Here is a 17,916-nt window from a genome sequence, read left to right on the forward strand (position 1 = left end):
AAGGATAGCGCTAAAAGCTGTCAGACTAACATAGTGAATTGAAAAAAGAAAGGAAAACTTCCGCTTTGTTAAGGCGCACTTTTCAAAGTATGTAATATAAACAGACATCGTTAAGGAATATAATTACAAATTACTTTCATTCGCCTAATTATTTTTTTATTAGTAAATCGAAAAAAATTTTGAAAAAATATGATTTTTTTAGAGAAATTGTTGTTTGTAATAAATGAACTCACCAAAAACACTCAGCACCCTTTACTCCGTTTACAACTGCTGCATAAATATTCTACCACTTGCAACGCTTGCATTAGTATGATGGGCCTTATGAGCTGTAACTTGCTGATTACAGCTGCACATTTTTTCGACTTGTCCCCCATTTAAGATGGCTTTCCTTATTTGAATAGTTGAAGATTTTATAAGCTCGAGAATGGCAACAATGACATCGCAAAATCGATCAATTACTAAAAAAACATACAAAAAAAAAAGGAAAAAGCAATGCACTCAATGGTAACGTCACAATCACATTATTAATTCATCGAATATGCATTGTGTTAAATAAATTTAAAGGCATATGGCGAGGACCATTCGGGTGCCGTAAAGAAGTCGTGGCATCCGCTTAACCCGTTGAAATAATAAATTGTTTGTTAGTTATTTGCAAATGGTTTATTTATAATTTTTCAAACTCAATATATGTAGGTATTGCGTTGGTTATAGCCTATAGTATTTTAAGTATGTTTTATTTTGAATCGTTCATTCTATCCAGCGAATCGAAAACTGATCGCGAAGAAGAACGTAGTTGCTAAGATTTAAATTTTTAATTCTTTAACAATATATGCTTGTCGAGGTGCCCAATATAAGCGTGGGCGGGCGATGTGCAGCCAACACTGCAGGGGAAGCGAACATTAACCCTTTCTGCAGTTCATTCGCCGTCTGGCCTCACCCCTGTGACCGCCCATGCCTCCCTAGCCACGTCAGCCTGGCTGCACGTTTGCCTTACTAAAATCCAACACTTTACCTACTACCGCTAAAAATACACTTAATTATTTTTTTTATCTTACAAAAACTAAAACCTAGAACATTTCCACACAATTTATCTTTACTAAATATACTTTTATACAGTTCAAAATTGAACAGCATTAGGGGAAGGTCGGGAAAAGTGGATACCTTAAGGTACTTAAGGTTATAACAGAAAAGGTATACAATACAAAAACAAAATAATTATCACAAACCAGTCTTTATTTATTGCTCTTACAAATACGAACATCAGTTACTATTAATATTTAAACAATTATCAAATGCAATTAAAATTTTAAAAAGTACGAATGTATTCGCGTTGCCCAGTACCCCGGATAATGGGTTACATGATTATAAAAATCTAGGGTAAAAATAATTTAATACGACTAACTTGAACACATGTTAAATAAATATTTATACACTAACTCAATATGTCATTGTAATTAACATAACAAGAAGAAATTTTACTAAATGGCATGGTTTTTTTTATTCTGTTCTTATGTATGGCAGCGAAACATGGGCGGCAACCAAAAGGAACGTACATACCATTCAAGTTGCTGAAATGAAAATGCTGAGGTGGATGTGCGGCGTGACTAGGCTCGATAAAATCCGCAACGAGTACGTGCGTGGAAGTCTAGGTGTACGGGACATCGCCGACAAGATGCAGGAGAGTAGGCTGAGATGGTATGGTCACGTGAAAAGGAAGCCACCTGACTACGTCGAAAATTTGGCGCTACTGCTCGACCTCCCCGGTCGGAGACCTAGAGGCAGACCCAAGACAAGGTGGAGGGACGTAGTGCTGAAGGACAAGAGAGAATGCAATGTTGCTGACGAGGATGTCGAAGACAGAGCGAAGTGGAGGAGTAAAGTCAGGAAAGCTGACCCCACCACCATGTGGGATAAATAGCTGGGAAGAGAGAGAGAGGCATGGTTTTTTTTATTGCTTATATGGAAGGACGAGCTCACAGTCCACCTGGTGTTAAGTGGTTACTGGAGCCCATAGACATCTACAACGTAGATGCGCCACCCACCTTGAGATTCTAAGGTCTCGAGTATAGTTACAACGACTGCCCCACCCTTCAAACCGAAACGCATTACTGCTTCACGGCAGAAGTAGGCAGGGTAGTGGTACCTACCCGTGCGGACTCACAAGAGGTCCTACCACCAGTAATTACGCAAATTATAATGTTGCGGGTTTGATTCTTATTACACGATGTTATTCCTTCAGCGTGGAAGTTAATTGTGAACATTTGTCGAGTACGTATTTCATTAAAAAAATTGGTACCCGCCTGGGTTCGCACACCGGTGCATCGCTCGACACAAGTGCACCGGACGTCTTATCCTTTACGCCACGACTTCAGCGTGTGACAATTAAAAACAAGAACTAACTATTTGATAATTAAATCCCTCAAGATATAGTCAATTATTATTATATTTGAACGAAAAAACAATATATTCATTTATTGGAACTAGTCTCATGTCATCTGTCGTAATATAATATCACTCAAAATATCTAAGGTGAAAATATAAAACACAAAATATCTAAAACCACATGACCACTGAAATATTTAAACGCCACTTTTATGTTTGAAATTTACATAATTTGTTGTATAAAAGCGTTACATATTGCAGCTTTCAGTTTATTAATATGTAGTAAGGAACCGTTTTCAGGTTACTGAAAAGTAAGTATATACTGTATAATCTATACCTGAACTCACTGAAATTAAAGTCGAAAAAGTTAATGTCCTAATTATAATTTCGGCAGCTCATTCCATTAGTCCAGTGCGTTTTGTGCAAAGCTCCCTAGATGGACCCTGAAACTTTAAGAGTTCAAATGACTTAAATCCTCCATTGTGTTTTTCACATTGTCATAATCAAGGCTAATCCCTAAACTGGGCTCACTAAATTTGGCCCCCTTTTTTTTGATTTTTGGATTTTTTTACTTTTAATTGTTTGTTCGTCTTTTATTTACTTATAATTAATTAAACAAATGATCACCCTTGAGTTGCCCCCCCTTACTAGATATCTTTATCGCTCAGATTAATTATTTTTGATCAATTATCGATTCGTTCGATGACTATGACGATTCGTTCGATCATAAAAACAATTAAATTCTCAATTATTCATTATTTTATATCTAATAAGCAAACCATCACCTCAGGCCACCTTATATTTTATAATAAAATTAGTAATTCCTAAATTCATTACGTAGTTCAAAAAATGTAAATGTAATGCACACAAAATCTGTTTTTGTTGAAATGATAATTATTTATAAGTTCAAGAAATATATTGCAGGGACATTTAGTAGAAATTGATTTAATATGGAAGAATAAACTTAGTGTATATAATATATACTCTATAGACATGATTTTATTTTAAAAAAACCTTAGTATGCGCCACCTAGCACTCAATTGCAGCCTCACTGAGTTTTTTACGTTTTAGAACCACAATGAGTCATTTAATTGTGATTTTTTAACGAGTAAAAAAATGTTATGTTCTTGTGTTATTTAACAATACAATTGATTCTGAATAAAAAAAAAACTAAGCCTTGTAATATATATCAATCAAGATACTTCTCGATAATAATAATTAAGTTAATATAGACGTAAATAAATAAATTTTAAAAAAATCAGTGAGACCCTAAACTGATAATTATTTCGCTACACAGTATTTTTATTAGTCTGTGTTTGCCACGAAGAACTCGAATAAAAAACCTAACAGAAATCAAATCGTGCATAATCTGTAACCAAAACCATAAAGTGTATAATCTATGACCAAAACCACAGACCAAAAATAAACTGTCAACGGTACACAAATTGTCAAGAAAAGAAAACCAGGTTGCTAATCCATGGGTCTTTTGTAGTGTAACTGTTTATGTTTATAGTAAAAATCATATAAAACATGCCGAAAAACAAAGGTAAAGGAGGAAAAAATAGGAGGCGAGGAAAGAACGAAAATGAAACTGAAAAACGTGAGTTGGTCTTTAAGGAAGACGGACAAGAGTACGCCCAAGTCACAAAGATGCTCGGTAATGGCCGCTTGGAGGCCATGTGCTTTGATGGCATCAAACGCCTGTGTCACATCCGAGGGAAACTACGAAAAAAAGTGTGGATAAATCAAGGAGACATAATATTAATAGGCCTACGAGATTATCAAGATGCGAAAGCTGATGTCATCTTGAAATATACCCCTGACGAAGCTAGGAATCTAAAGACGTATGGAGAATTCCCAGAGACGGTCCGCATCAATGAGACAGTAGTGTATTCTGTGGATGGATTAGATGAAGATATTGAATTTGGAGATGAAGTCAGTTCAGAGGATGAAGCTGATGATGTGTGAATATGTAATTTTTAGCTTTATTTATGATATTTGCAGTAAGTCTCTGTAAAATTCCTTCTGTTATTAAACATGACTTTAATTTTTACTTATACCTACTTGTAATTATCCAGTCTTCAAAATTAATTTGTAAAAAAACACAAGTTGAAACATTATAGTATTATTAATATGCTCCATTTGTTCACACTTCCTGAAATATATTTATTCTGAAATTTGATTTCTCAACATTCCTGCCATTGTTATATTTTCTGAAGTTAAAATTTAAATATGTTAGGAATGTATATAAATTAAACAAACATCAACCACTGTACAATCTCTTATTTAACAACCATACAATAAAATGTATCAAAACCTGATTCAATCAGACAAGAATATTATTGAATGTTTTTTTGTAATATTTCATGCTTTTATTCTACTGATGCACATGCATATGTATTTAAGATGGCCTGGCAAACTGCATATTCAAAACAATTCAAGTCAACAATTTGGAATAGGAGAGGGGATAGTGATTAAGAAAGTGAACATACAAAATATATATTTCAAGAATTGAGGCTTAAACAGCATTATTGTTAAATTGCATCCAGGCATAAATTTTTAATTAAAGATAGCATTGAAAATCAACTTATTTAAACCAGAACTTAGGGAAAAGAGGATAGATAAATAAGAAAAGAGCACTGCAGTTGAATTAAGGAGAAGTTTCAGCTGCTTGGCAGTGCCCGAACTAACCTGATATCTAGGAGACTGATTATCTTCCTACAATGCCAATAAATTAAGTTTGCCATCACTAGGTATCTTTATCTTAATTAATAGCTAAATCTTTAAGCTAATTAAATTTTACTGTTTCTGTCCTCTTACATTTTAGTAGAGAGTACTAAAGTATAAAAGTAACTTACTGTAAAGTTGTTTTGCATAAATTTATTGCTACTTCAAAGAAAAGTGCTCAAAAATTAGTTTTTTTTGTAAAATGTACTTTGTGGTTCATTATAGTAATGAAGAGCTATAATATTTATTTGCAATTTTATAGCCTTTCATGAGTTTTATTAGTTCTTCGTTTTCCGCTGAACAAATTTATCTATAATTTGTTCTTGTTTTCAGGTAAACTTATCAATAGTAAAAAAAAGCATGCTGAATATGTTTAACTATTTCTATGAATTTTATCTGGAGAAAGTTTTAGTTTAACATGTGTTAAACAGGTGTTTAAAATTCGAACATTCAATTAACATAACATGCATTGGACTTTGCCATATAATGTTAAAGTGACTCTAGCCCACCATTACATTATCACTGCTCAGAAAGTTCAATGTCAAACAGAATTTAATAATGTATTCTACAGCCAATTTTGAAATACACATACACATTTTAATGTTATGAAGCTAAATACGGAGCTATAACTGGCATTCTGCCTGTTGCTAATCACAGTCTAGCGACTAGCATATTATCTAGTATTATTCATTCTGTTTGAATTAAATTTACATTCTAGTGTCACACTTATAGTATGCAACAATAACTTTGCAATAACTTCATACAAACCCCTAACTTAAATGTGGGATCAAGTTAAAAGGCGATATAGAAATGATATTTATTAAAATGTAAAACAGTTTTTAGTAATAACTACTGATGACATCATCAAAAAAATCTTTGGAGATTAAAATAAGGAGAAAATTGATCTACATTATTTTACTTCTCAGTTTAAAGTTTAGGTAGCATTATCTGTTCATTTTATAATCCATTTATGTCCACAGAAGTGCACTGCTGGACATAGGCCTTTCCCAAGGCTTGCCACAACAACCTGTCTTGCGCTGTCTGCATCCAGCGGATTCCCGCGACCTTCAATAGGTCGTAGGTCAACCTTATGATCACCCATGCTACGACTGCCGGCACGCGATCGCTGCTCTATCGCTCTCTCCATTGCTCTTTCGGTGCCCTTGAGTCTTTAAATAAGGCCGTTGTGGTTGTGAGCGACTATGTTTCAATGCTATAAGTCATGGCAACAGTCAAAGACTTTATTTTCTTTGTCTTGAGACACTGCGACGTTTAGGATGAGAATATTCTACGTAGCTCTATAATATAAATGCACCTTTTTTGTTTTTAGTGATGGTTTGATTTCTATGGGCTTATGATATGATAACCACTGAACACCAGGTGGGGCATGAGCTCTTTCACTAATGCATCAAAAACGAGTTTTATTTTACCTAGTTTTTTATTGCCTTGTAGACAGAGGAGTCGTCGTGGCCTAAAGGATAAGACGTCCGGTGCATTGCGATACAACGGTGTTCGAATCCCGCAGGCGCAGGCGGGTACCAATTTTTCTAATGAAATACGTGCATAACAAATGTTCACGATTGACTTCCATGGTGAAGGAATAAAATCGTGTAATAAAAATCAAACCCGCAAAATTATAATTTGCGTAATTACTGGTGGTAGGACCTCTTGTGAGTCCGCACGAGTAGGTACCACTACCACCACGCCTATTTCTGCCGTTTCGGCTTCAAGGGTGGGGCAGCCGTTATAACTATACCAAGACCTTTAAACTCAAATCTCAATATGGGTGGCGGCATTTAGTTTGTAGATGTCTATGGGCTCCAGTAACCACTTAATACCTGGTGGGCTGTGAGCTCGTCCACCCATAGAAGCAATAAAAAAGAAGCATGCGGCCCCTTAGGTGAGCCGTTACGGTCGCTCACGGACGTCAGCTATGCCAGGAACACAGCTAAGCCGCTACCTTTTTTTTATTTTATTGCTTAGATGGGTGGACGAGCTCACAGCCCACCTGGTGTTAAGTGGTTACTGGAGCCCATAGACATCTACAACGTAGACGCGCCACCCACCTTGAGCCTACCGCAAGAGAATTACATTTATCAAGCAAAGTCTTTGAACTACACTTTTATTAGTGCTACCTAGCATTATTGATGCAACTGTTTCCGGAATGAAGTGTGCTGCTGAGCTGCTTACATGACAATACAAAAAATAGTGTACCAACAATTGATTAGTTATTTTTAGGAGCATATGTAACATAATAAAATACAATCGATTCTGAACGCTTAATGTAATCCTGATAGGAGTTTGAGAGCCTTTTGCGCTATATTTTTCATTAAGTTCATCATTTTGAAGTTTTTTTTTCAATTACCTAATACAAGTATTTGTTTGATAAATATAATGTGCTAAGGGTTTCTTTAAGTTTAATTAAACTTATAAATTGTTTTTGGTTGTACCTATGTTATCATTTTAGATTCGAAAACGGTCTTCTTACGTCCCATAGTGGAATCACACCAATTGAAAAATAATTTATAATAATAACACATCCCCTTTGATTAGATATTTTTTGTAGCAAAACCACTTCTTTTAATTTAGTACAGTCTTGTCATTTTACCGGTAAACTTGGGCTCAATGCTAAATGGTTAAATGGTAAAAACCACTACCTATTATTTTATTTTAGGCCGAAAGAAATATTAAATTAACAAAATAAAATAATTCAAAGATCTTTTCTCGCCGTGCTCCATCAAAAAGTTCCATTTGAGACGTACAAGTCGAATAAGTTGTACAAACATGTAAGCTTCGCTAGAAGTAATAGTGTTCTGTGCATGTAAGTATGTTGTCGAGATGTACAAGATGGAGAATAGAGAAACAAGTTTTGCCAAAGAGAATATAAACAGATTCACTGTCCACTACGCTAATCTATGACTACGCTTGACGTTGTAATGTTGCCAACCTGCATTGCGCCATGTTGAATTTTGTTGTGCTTCGAAAACATTGTGAGCACGTGGATTGTTGGAAAAAATAAAGTGAAATTCAGTCGTAAAACTATTTAATTGCAAAATTTCAAATTGATAAAATACGCTCCTACTTTGAAATAAAGAAATATTTTTCTCTTGATTTACCAAGTAAGTACATAAAGTAATTAGCCGGCAGCGTGATCTAAATTTTGATAATGGAGAGTTCTAGTCGCATGCTCTAATTTTATTGTTGAAATAACTTCTGAAGTAAGATATTATAGTTACAATCTAAATTGATTATTGTTAACTATGATTTATATCTGTCAATATACTGACGTATATATAATTGCGTAACCTTTCATTTTTGAATCCACATTTGCCTACGTGTTGCTTGTAAAGATTTCAACAACGTTCGTGACCCTCGGTAAAAAACTTAAATTTAATGTTGCGTGCAGTACTCTACCTCGTGGTTTGTTCATAGTCATTACCAATCTGAGATATTTTTATGTCTCGATCTATTTATACGCGGATTGTTAGTGTATTGTAGTTTATTTGTTTTGAGGTTCCGGGTGCCATGCTGGTATAAGATTAATTTACCTTCAATAAAATAAAAAAACTCACTATCTTCGTTAATGTAATGTTTATATTCCTATCGATTAAATCCGCATGTGTTAAAATACTGTAAATAAACACGCGGATAGCTGTAACCTATTTACATTTGCCAAAAACCAACCTAGATTCGTCAACAGAGATAAGATTTCCACGTGAATATTATAGTATTAATCAGAGAATGGAGTATTTACAAGTAAGTATGTTGTCTGTGTATCAAATTTATCAAAATTACCCAGTTAAAGACTTAACATGTTTCAAGAGATCATATGATAAAACAGTAACAAAAGATTTTAATCATATTACGAGTGCTTATTCTATTCTTTGGTTGTTTTTGGTTTTAGAGATCACCTACTTTGCAGTGCAATGATTAATAAAAAATTCTCAGTTGAGTAGGTATTATTATGTGGACAAATTTTTATTGAAAAATGAGTAAAAGGCTTGTAGCTCAGTTTCTGTTAAATTCAATATTTATGAATCTTATAATTGTGCTTCAGCCTAGACTTGTGAAGTATATAACTAGCCTTTGAATGTGACTAAGATGAAGTTAACAATGGTTTTTTTTGTAATATTTTATGTCTACTAAGATAAGACCTTTTTTGTATTACATAAATAATAATTAAAAATCTAAGTGCAATAAACACTTGAACAACTATACTGCACAAAGTTTTGGTTTAAATTATGAATTCTATCTCAATGTGTACTATATGTAAGTACACAAAGTACACATTGTATAAGTAAGTGCTAAGTATTCCAAATTTGACAATGTAAATGATATTTAATTGAAACATCATTTTTATCGAAAATCAAAGATATTAATTTCTTGCAGTAGCACATGATTGTAATTTTGCAGTGTGGTGGAAAAGATTAGGTAATTCATCGGACAATTGGCTTAGATCAAAGTGATAAATTCACAATCTTGAGAATATTATTTAAAAATAAGGGATGTTCTCTTCCCACAACGAAACCAATGGTTGTAGAATAGCCGTTTCTCTAAACACTGGTGATTTTGACCTTATACTTGAAGTTGGTGGTGATCTCTGTTGTGAAGTTAAAAGCTTACCATTATCTTCTGAATTCCTAAACTCATAAGAAAAATACCATGCAATTAATTACAATTACCATTATTCAATAGGAGCCAAAGCCCCAAGACTTTTGTGCAACATGGTCTGATTGATAAAAGCGAAACCAAAATGAACATTTCTTTTTCTCTTTCAAGTGAAGATATAGTTTTTTTGTTATAGATTGTCATTAAAAGTGGCTCATTACAATGGCACCTTGTCGTCAACTACTCATGTGGTCAGTACCATCCATAGCAGTCTTATTGGGTATTTTTTGGTTCAAGAAAAAAAGGGAATATGCAAAGTCTGACCCAGGTGGAAGAGAACGGCTAAAGAGTTTGAAAGAGGAACTTGCTGAGGTTTTGAACGCACAAGCTGAGGCAAATCGAGGCTCGCCTATAAGCAAATTAGAGCACTCTATCATTAAATCATCTCCTATTGATATCATACCTAACGGCACAAATTCACAGCGATCATCCCCTTTGGAACTCACTGACGAAGAAGTTGATCTGGAGATAGAAAAAATTATCAGAATAAAATCCATTGGAAAAGAGAAGAGAATGTCAGCTGGCTTTGACAAACAAAATTTGATTGTGAGCTCATGTACTACAGAACCCTCCTTCGTAGTTAAGGAGTTGCAGAATAATTTGTGTTCACATGTTCAGCTCCAACAATCTTCACCTAAAAACTCAGAAATGCACATAATAGACAGTAATCATAGCTTTAGTAGTAATGTAAATTCTAATAAGGATCTGCTTGATTCAGAAGCAGAATGTTATAAAAAAAATAGTACAAACAATGGGACTGAGACCTTTGTGTCTGAAGGTGATACAATAGAAAATACCTCTGAAGGTACAGAAGGATTACAACCACTTGATGTTGTTGATGAACCCTGCAATACAGGTGACAACAATGATAGGTTTTCCACTTCACAAAGAAGACTCCTTTCGGAGAGGGACTCTGCTAATCATAGTCCTGTTGATCCTTTATTAGCTAGTCCCTCAATGTGCAATTTTTCAGATAATCACAGTGAGGTAAGATTCAAATTGGTGAATTCATTTACTTATATACATATTCATTTTAAGTATACTAATTAAGTTTATTTTTCAGGGTTCAAGTGACAGTGGTAAAGGCTGTTCTGAGGCTGCTAGCCCTCCTCCTACCAGTTTAAATATAGTTCCAACAGAAACAGACCTTAGGATACACCAATTTGTTTTATCTCAAAATCTTGTAGGTCTTTTAATAGGAAAACATGGTTCATTTGTGACTCAAATTAAAGCCAAAACTGGTGCAAGTGTTTACGTCAGAAGGCATCCTGAATCTTCCAAACAGAAAATATGTGCAGTTGAAGGTACTAACCGTTTCTTGCTTTTGTTTGTTCTAAATATATTTTTTATTAATAATAGCAGAATTGTATAATTGTAATCTTAAATAAACAAAATTTATTATTTCAGGAACACAAAGTGAAATAGAAGCAGCTTTAGATATGATAAAAGAAAAATTTCCTGAAAAAAAATTCCCAAACTTCTCACTGCAAGAAATCAGTGCTGAACTCTACCAAAAACTCACACCTCTCATCCCCGAGTTTTTACAAGTAAGTCATGTAAAGTTTTCGTTGCTCCATTGTTGTATCACATAAATATGAGGCAATCGCTACTGTTACAGTGAACTGATAACCGTTTTCTTATCTATCACACTAAAATGATTGGTCAACAACGTGTTTACCAACCGCATTACGATGGATATTTTCGAATGTTGATTGCTAATTATTTCAGTTACAGTTGGTCGAATCAGTGAATAACGACACGATATTGACGTGTCTGGTGAGTGCGGGGCACTTCTTCCTCCAGCAGCCCCTGCACCCCACGTTTCCGTCGCTGCACGTGCTTCACCGGCTAATGGCCGCCACATACCAGAACCCGGATGTGCCGTCGTTGCCGCGCCCCGTGAAAGGTAACTGTCACTTTTCAAAACCGGTTGCTCTTACGTTAATAACCACCTACATTGCAATAATACGAGCAGAAACAACAGCCTTGCTCCAACAACTTGCGTGTGATATTAAATGTCGCTTTAAAGTTTCGCAATTACTTTCGAAATGGTATGTTGTTAATTTATTCGATTATTCGGCCATCAGTTAATATAATGCAGCAATTTAAAATGTGATATTCAAGATTACCAAGGCAATTCGTTTTTTTTTTTGTATTTCAACACAAGGTCAATTTTCAAGATTCTGTTATTATTTTTTAATTAACTCCCCGTTTTTGTTTATTTATTGAACCATTGAAACTATTTCAACACTAAAATAACTTTAAACAAGAGAAGACTGTAACATTTATCTTAGTCATAGACTGTCGTTTTCAAAATAAATGCGATCGTTTCTTTTTCGCCTAAATTCGAATGCAAGAACTACTAACGTTTTTTTTTTCTCTTTTAAAATAACTAAAGTCTTACAAAATGTAAACGTTTTGCGTAACAGGGAGAGAATCGTGCTAAAATGAATATACATTATCAGATAAATTTAAATAATTTCAAGAATTGTCACATATTGTTACTGATTGATTGATATTGATTGTATTTCGATAGCAGTATAAGAATTGTTCTTGAACGCATTTTGAAATTAATATTAGTTTTAATGTTTTTGAGATGGAAGGATTGATTTTAGTCTGGACCATATGCTGTAATAAAATTTAGACAAAACACTTGTCAACACGTTGAACGCCGTGATGGATACCGTGTGTCCACGGTATACTTTCCTGGGGCCGCACCTTTTTTCTCTCTTTTTTTTCCTTTTTTTTCCTACCCATGTTAATAGCCTTGAGAGGCTATTTCAGTTTCGCCTTGACGTGTAGGTAGGCTCACGGGTCTCAAACCGGAAGTGTTGCTATCACTGGCACTAGCAAGAGCAGTGCTTCACTGAATCTACCACCATCCGGAAACGCGACCCACTGAGAAGATCCGGCGAGAAACTCAGTGGGCTGTCTGTGGGTTAATTTACTCGCTAAGCCCTTCGTTGCGAGCGACAAGTTCGGCGAGAACGATAACCGGGCTTTTCGCTATTTTCAATGCACTGTAGGGGGATTTATACATTCGGTGAAGCTAGTCTCACCCTTCCAAGATTCTAGCAGAAGGATAGGCAAAATAAGGCGATTACAATATACATTAAAATTTAATAACTAATTGGAGAACATGATTATTGGGAATTAATCACTCAGCAAAAATAAAATATGACCGGAAAATCGGCGGGTCGGTTAATCAAATATTTTTTGTGTCAGTAAATAATGTATATAATACATGTCTCTAATAATCAGGTAGAACGATCTGAAAAAACATGTTTAAATGTATCAACGAAAATAGGATTTGAGCTTAATACTGTCTCACGTAATTTTTAGGTATTAATATAAAGTTCATGGCATTATATAATGCAGAGTCCACACTGTTTCGATCTAAGCGTAATTTTTAATTAATTTATCATTTTCATATGAATTTAACCACCCAAGTTTGTTCTGTTACAGAAACACATTTTGAAATACACAAATTTTGAAATAATTTTAAAAATAAGTTATTCTGTAATTTCTAAGTCAATGTGATTTATTAGATAGGTACAAATAATATAATGCCCTTAAGAGCTGCAAGAAAAAATTAAAACCAGTGTTACTCTAGAAATTTAATTCCGATACTAACATGTTTTGATACTAACAACTTTTAATACAATATTTGAATGGTTTATATTTACAGAGGGAGCTATCTGTGCTGCGCCTACTGAAAATAATTGGTATCGCGCCCAAGTGATATCTACCTCTGAAGAGAATGATACATCTGTCGTGAAACTAGTGGACTTTGGTGGATATCTCACTGTTGACAACGATCAGCTCAAACAGATCCGCTCCGATTTTATGACACTGCCTTTCCAGGCGACGGAGGCTCTCTTAGCATTTGTGAAACCAGCTAACAATGGTTAAATTCTATATACTTGCTTTCAAATCACTTACAATATCTCTGCAGATTTCTTTTTTCCATCACATTTCATTTAAACTAGTTTATGTGTCATGTTGATCATAATTTGTTCATTTTCTTCACCTTTGCTTTGTAATTTTTACTAAAAACTGAAATATTAAAAGTATCAATTTTCACCTTTGGTAGTATATATGTAATTCCTGATTAGGTTTACCCATCTAACGGTGATGGTCATTGCTTGTTAGTATATTTCAGTTTTAAATATTATATTTAATGTCGTGGAAATGATTGAATTAACGGAGATTTTCTTCCTGTATTCAGTAGAGTGGAGCGGAGAGGCTTTACGTATAATGGCCGGTTTGACCGCGGGGCAGCTCCTACACGCGCAGGTCGCAGGCTACGACGAGACTGGCCTGCCTCTTGTACATCTATACCTCACATTACATCCTCAAGTGAGTTATCTGGTTTATTGGATAGTTGAGATTTGGCACAATAATAAAATATTTAATTATTTGTCTATTTTTGTTGGCCATGTAAACATTACAAAATCGTATAAAAAAACTAGATTAAATTGCAACAATGTTATAATTTCTTGCATTTCTGATCCAATTTTAAGTTTACTTTTGTAATTATGTTATTCTAATTATAACATGCCACACTAAAAAAAACTTTTGTATCTTTTCCAGCATAATATAATGTCATAATCCATAGATTACGTATTGTAAAATTTCATTAATTATTTCAGCAAGTCATATTCCTGAATAGAGAGCTAGTAGAACGCGGACTGGCGGAGTGGGATGTTCCACCAGATTCCTGAGCGCATACGTCAGCTCGATACAACGCCGAGCTGCGAACCACTATTATTATTATTATTTTTATTTTTATTGTAAAACTGACTATAATTTTACGAAATTACATATGTTTAACATTTGTACATTGTGAAAAACAGAACAAGAATATATTGTTATGATAAATTAAAACTCTTTGTGAGTTTGATCAAGTACTCTTAATTTCATGAAACATATAATTTGTTTCTTGAAAAACAATATTTAAATTTTAAAATAGTTTTGTTGTTTTTAAATTTTGTTAGCATTTGATACTCTATTATTAGTTTCTACAAGAATGCTTCAGCGTTACCTACTTCAAAATGGTACATCAGTTTACACATTAGTGGATCGATTTAAGGTTGTTACTAATGTTTGCTACGTCATTTTATCTTTACAAAAGCTCCCCCCTCCCATAATTGGAACTCGAAATTTTAAACGATAAATGAGTGAGGATTTTGTAGTTTATTTTAGAATTATAATAGTGCATTTGCCCCCTATAAGGGCGGTTTTACTGAGGCGATAAGTTAGAGCTTTTGAATAAATTCAGGATGCTCATTATAACGTAATAATATTATGTCTCATGGCCATCATTTTCCACAATTCCCTTAAATAGGGTTTAAACAGTCTGAATAAAATGTTTCTGATTTCGGATACTTAAACTGGTTGTTATGCCTTAAAAATGTGCCTTTCGTTCTCACTGTTTAACTCTGTGCATTTTTTTCTACATACTTGCAATTTTACTGCATCCGTCATTCATACGAGAGCTTTTATTGTTTTGTCACAATTATGTTACTTTTAACTTTCTATAAATCTTCTGGAAAAGTCTTAAAAGGGTTAACTGAAAAAAATTTCAAGTAATTGTTTACAATGAGTAAAGACTGAAATTGTATAGTTATGTACAGTTGTTACAATTTTTAAAGTATGTGTAAATTGTTATAAACTTAATTGCGTGCTCGTTGATGTAATTGTATGAATGAAGCCGTTACATCGAATTTGTTTTAATCAGACATTTTTTTGCACTCATGTAAAATGTACACAGTATGTACTTAATTTGACAATTTTAAACATACCTAACGGTTGACCTTTTTTGTAATGTTGAACCAAATTTAAAATATCAAACTCAACATCAGTCGATGTCTTATAATTTGTTTTCTTTAAGATGGCACTTTTTAATTACGCTACAAGTATCTTTTGGCATACGAATGTTCATAACGATTTTATAATGAGCGTTAATAAAATCCTGAATTCGTGTTAGGAATTAGTATAAATTCATGTACATAGTAGAAATTGAGTAGTCATAGGAAAATTTGATACTTGAATGTTCTTTACGGTTTATTGCAGTATTTAATGTGTTGAGAGTTAGTTTGTTTTATTGATTCGCTTGTATTGCGTTATGTGTAGTGTACTTGGCTTATCTGGTAAATTTAGTATTAAAAAAAAAACTTCCATAATTTTGAAGTGTGCAGTTTTTAGCTGTTTGATTATCATAGTATAAATAAGTCAGCCGAACTGTATTAAATTTTAATCGACTCTCAAGTTGATGTATGGATACAATACAGGCTGTCTGTTTGCATTTTGTTGACGTCCCTAACTTGTACATAAACTAATATATTTGCGGTTAAATCAATAAATTATCGTTTTAAAAATGTATGGAAATTTTATTCATAAAATTCCATTCTTGTGGTTTTATTCCTTAGAAAAAACATTCGATAACAAATGCCTCGAAGTTAGTAATTTCCACCCTTCCTGGTCGAGCCGTGCTCTCTTATCTATTTCGATAAAACCGTAAAGGCTGTCCTAAGACATGAGTTCGTTTAACCATGTATATTTATGAATCGAGGCAATTACGTTCCTGCTCAAGAATGAAATAATCGAAATAGAATGGCTCTGGGAATACCGCCCGATATCTCTATGGATCTCCATATGCATTTAAAACCAGGGAGACCGTGAACTCGCAACAATAAAGCCTAAAACTTCAATTTACTATATATAAGCTGGCCGGGTCCTTGTTTGGGTGTTATGTCAACACCAACATCATAAAATATGGTCAGCGTAGGTACGACACTTAATATCAGGTAACAAGATAAAATGACAAATTCCGGAAAAATGACGTTTAGAATCTAATGCAGAAAAATATGCTGGCTTCGAATTGAATTGGAAGTCGTCAGAACCGTCAGCAATCCCTCAATCCTAAAAAAATATTCTTATCCCATATCCGTTCTCTAACAGGGTCTACTGCAAGCGGAACGTCTTGTCAGGTACTATGATGACGTCCTAAATATATGTGCCCAAAAGACTGAAACGGCTGTACCGACATCGATGAAATTTTTAGGAAATGAAGATTGCCCTAGCGGGCCCCCTACCAAAAATAAGTACATTTTATGTATTTTTATTTTTTTATTGTTTAGATGGCTGGACGAGCTCACAGCCTACCTGGTGTTAAGTAGTTACTAGAACCCATAGACACGTATCTACAACGTAAATACACTACCCACCTTGAGACGTAAGTATAGTTACAACGGCTGCCCCACCCTTCAAATAAAACGCATTACCTACTGCTTCACGGCACAAATAGGCAGGGCGGTGGTACCTACCCGTGCAGACTCAAGACGTCCTACCACCAGTAATTACGAAAATTATAATTTTGCGGGATTGATTTTTATTACACGATGTTATTCCTTCACCGTGGAAGTCAATTGTGAACATTTGTTAAGTAGCTACGGATGTATTTCATGAGATAAATTGGTATCCGCCTGCGGGATTCGAATACCGGTGCATCGCTAGATACGAATGCACCGGACGTCTTATCCCTTAGGCCACGACCTTAATGCACCGGCCGTCTTATCCTTTAGGCCACGACGACCTCAAAATTTATGTATCACTCGGGATGATGTAACGATTCTAACAATATCTCAAACAATTAAATCTGTTAAGGCATTTGAAAGATATAATGGAACGTGCAATTTATCAGTATTGTAAGCAAATAAGTAAAGATAAGTAGTCACAACCTTCGGCTTATAATAGAAAAGTGCTATGAATATAACACTCCTACTTTCATGTGTTTTGTGGATTTCCAAAAGGCCTTCGACTGCGTTAAGTGGGAGAGACTGTGGAAAGTTCTTTCCGAGACAGGTGTACCGGACCACCTCGTAGTGCTGGTTCGCAAGCTGTATGAGTCAGGTATGGCACTGTGACTGTAGGAGATTTAACATCAGGCCGTTTCAAATTCCATAAGGGTGTTCGCCAAGGATGCGTGATATCTCCCATCCTTTTTAATATCTATGGAGAACACATAATGCGACAAACTTTAGATGGTTGGGAAGGTGGCATAAAGATAGGCGGAGTAAAGATATCGAATCTCAGGTACGCGGACGATACCACCCTCTTCGCTTCATCGGAAAATGA

At 34.6% G+C, this 17,916-nt stretch overlaps 2 protein-coding genes across 15 annotated transcripts; both read left to right on the forward strand.

Moving 5' to 3' along the window:
- Positions 1-2,395: 2,395 nt before the first annotated feature.
- On the forward strand, positions 2,396-4,654 carry eIF1A (eukaryotic translation initiation factor 1A). The gene has a single exon (XM_089730348.1). It carries the CDS (start codon positions 3,913-3,915, stop codon positions 4,348-4,350), a length of 438 nt encoding a protein of 145 aa, XP_089586474.1. The 5' UTR covers positions 2,396-3,912; the 3' UTR covers positions 4,351-4,654.
- Positions 4,655-8,026: 3,372 nt separating this feature from the next.
- On the forward strand, positions 8,027-16,157 carry spoon (A-kinase anchor protein spoonbill). Of its 14 annotated transcripts, none has more exons than XM_089730349.1 (9): positions 8,037-8,228; positions 8,623-8,865; positions 9,914-10,764; positions 10,841-11,081; positions 11,185-11,324; positions 11,506-11,683; positions 13,466-13,684; positions 14,006-14,136; positions 14,430-16,157. In XM_089730349.1, exons 3-9 carry the CDS (start codon positions 9,940-9,942, stop codon positions 14,499-14,501), a joined length of 1,806 nt encoding a protein of 601 aa, XP_089586475.1. In that variant the 5' UTR covers positions 8,037-8,228; positions 8,623-8,865; positions 9,914-9,939; the 3' UTR covers positions 14,502-16,157. The 14 variants fall into 14 exon arrangements, with proteins under 14 accessions (XP_028029037.2, XP_089586480.1, XP_089586483.1 ...); XM_089730353.1 differs by having other exon boundaries at positions 11,512-11,683; XM_089730355.1 differs by having other exon boundaries at positions 8,059-8,228; positions 10,201-10,764.
- The last annotated feature ends 1,759 nt before the right edge of the window (positions 16,158-17,916 follow it).

The sequence above is a fragment of the Bombyx mandarina genome, chromosome 10 (assembly GCF_030267445.1).
Source record: "Bombyx mandarina strain Sakado chromosome 10, ASM3026744v2".
Taxonomy (NCBI): Eukaryota; Metazoa; Arthropoda; class Insecta; order Lepidoptera; family Bombycidae; genus Bombyx; species Bombyx mandarina.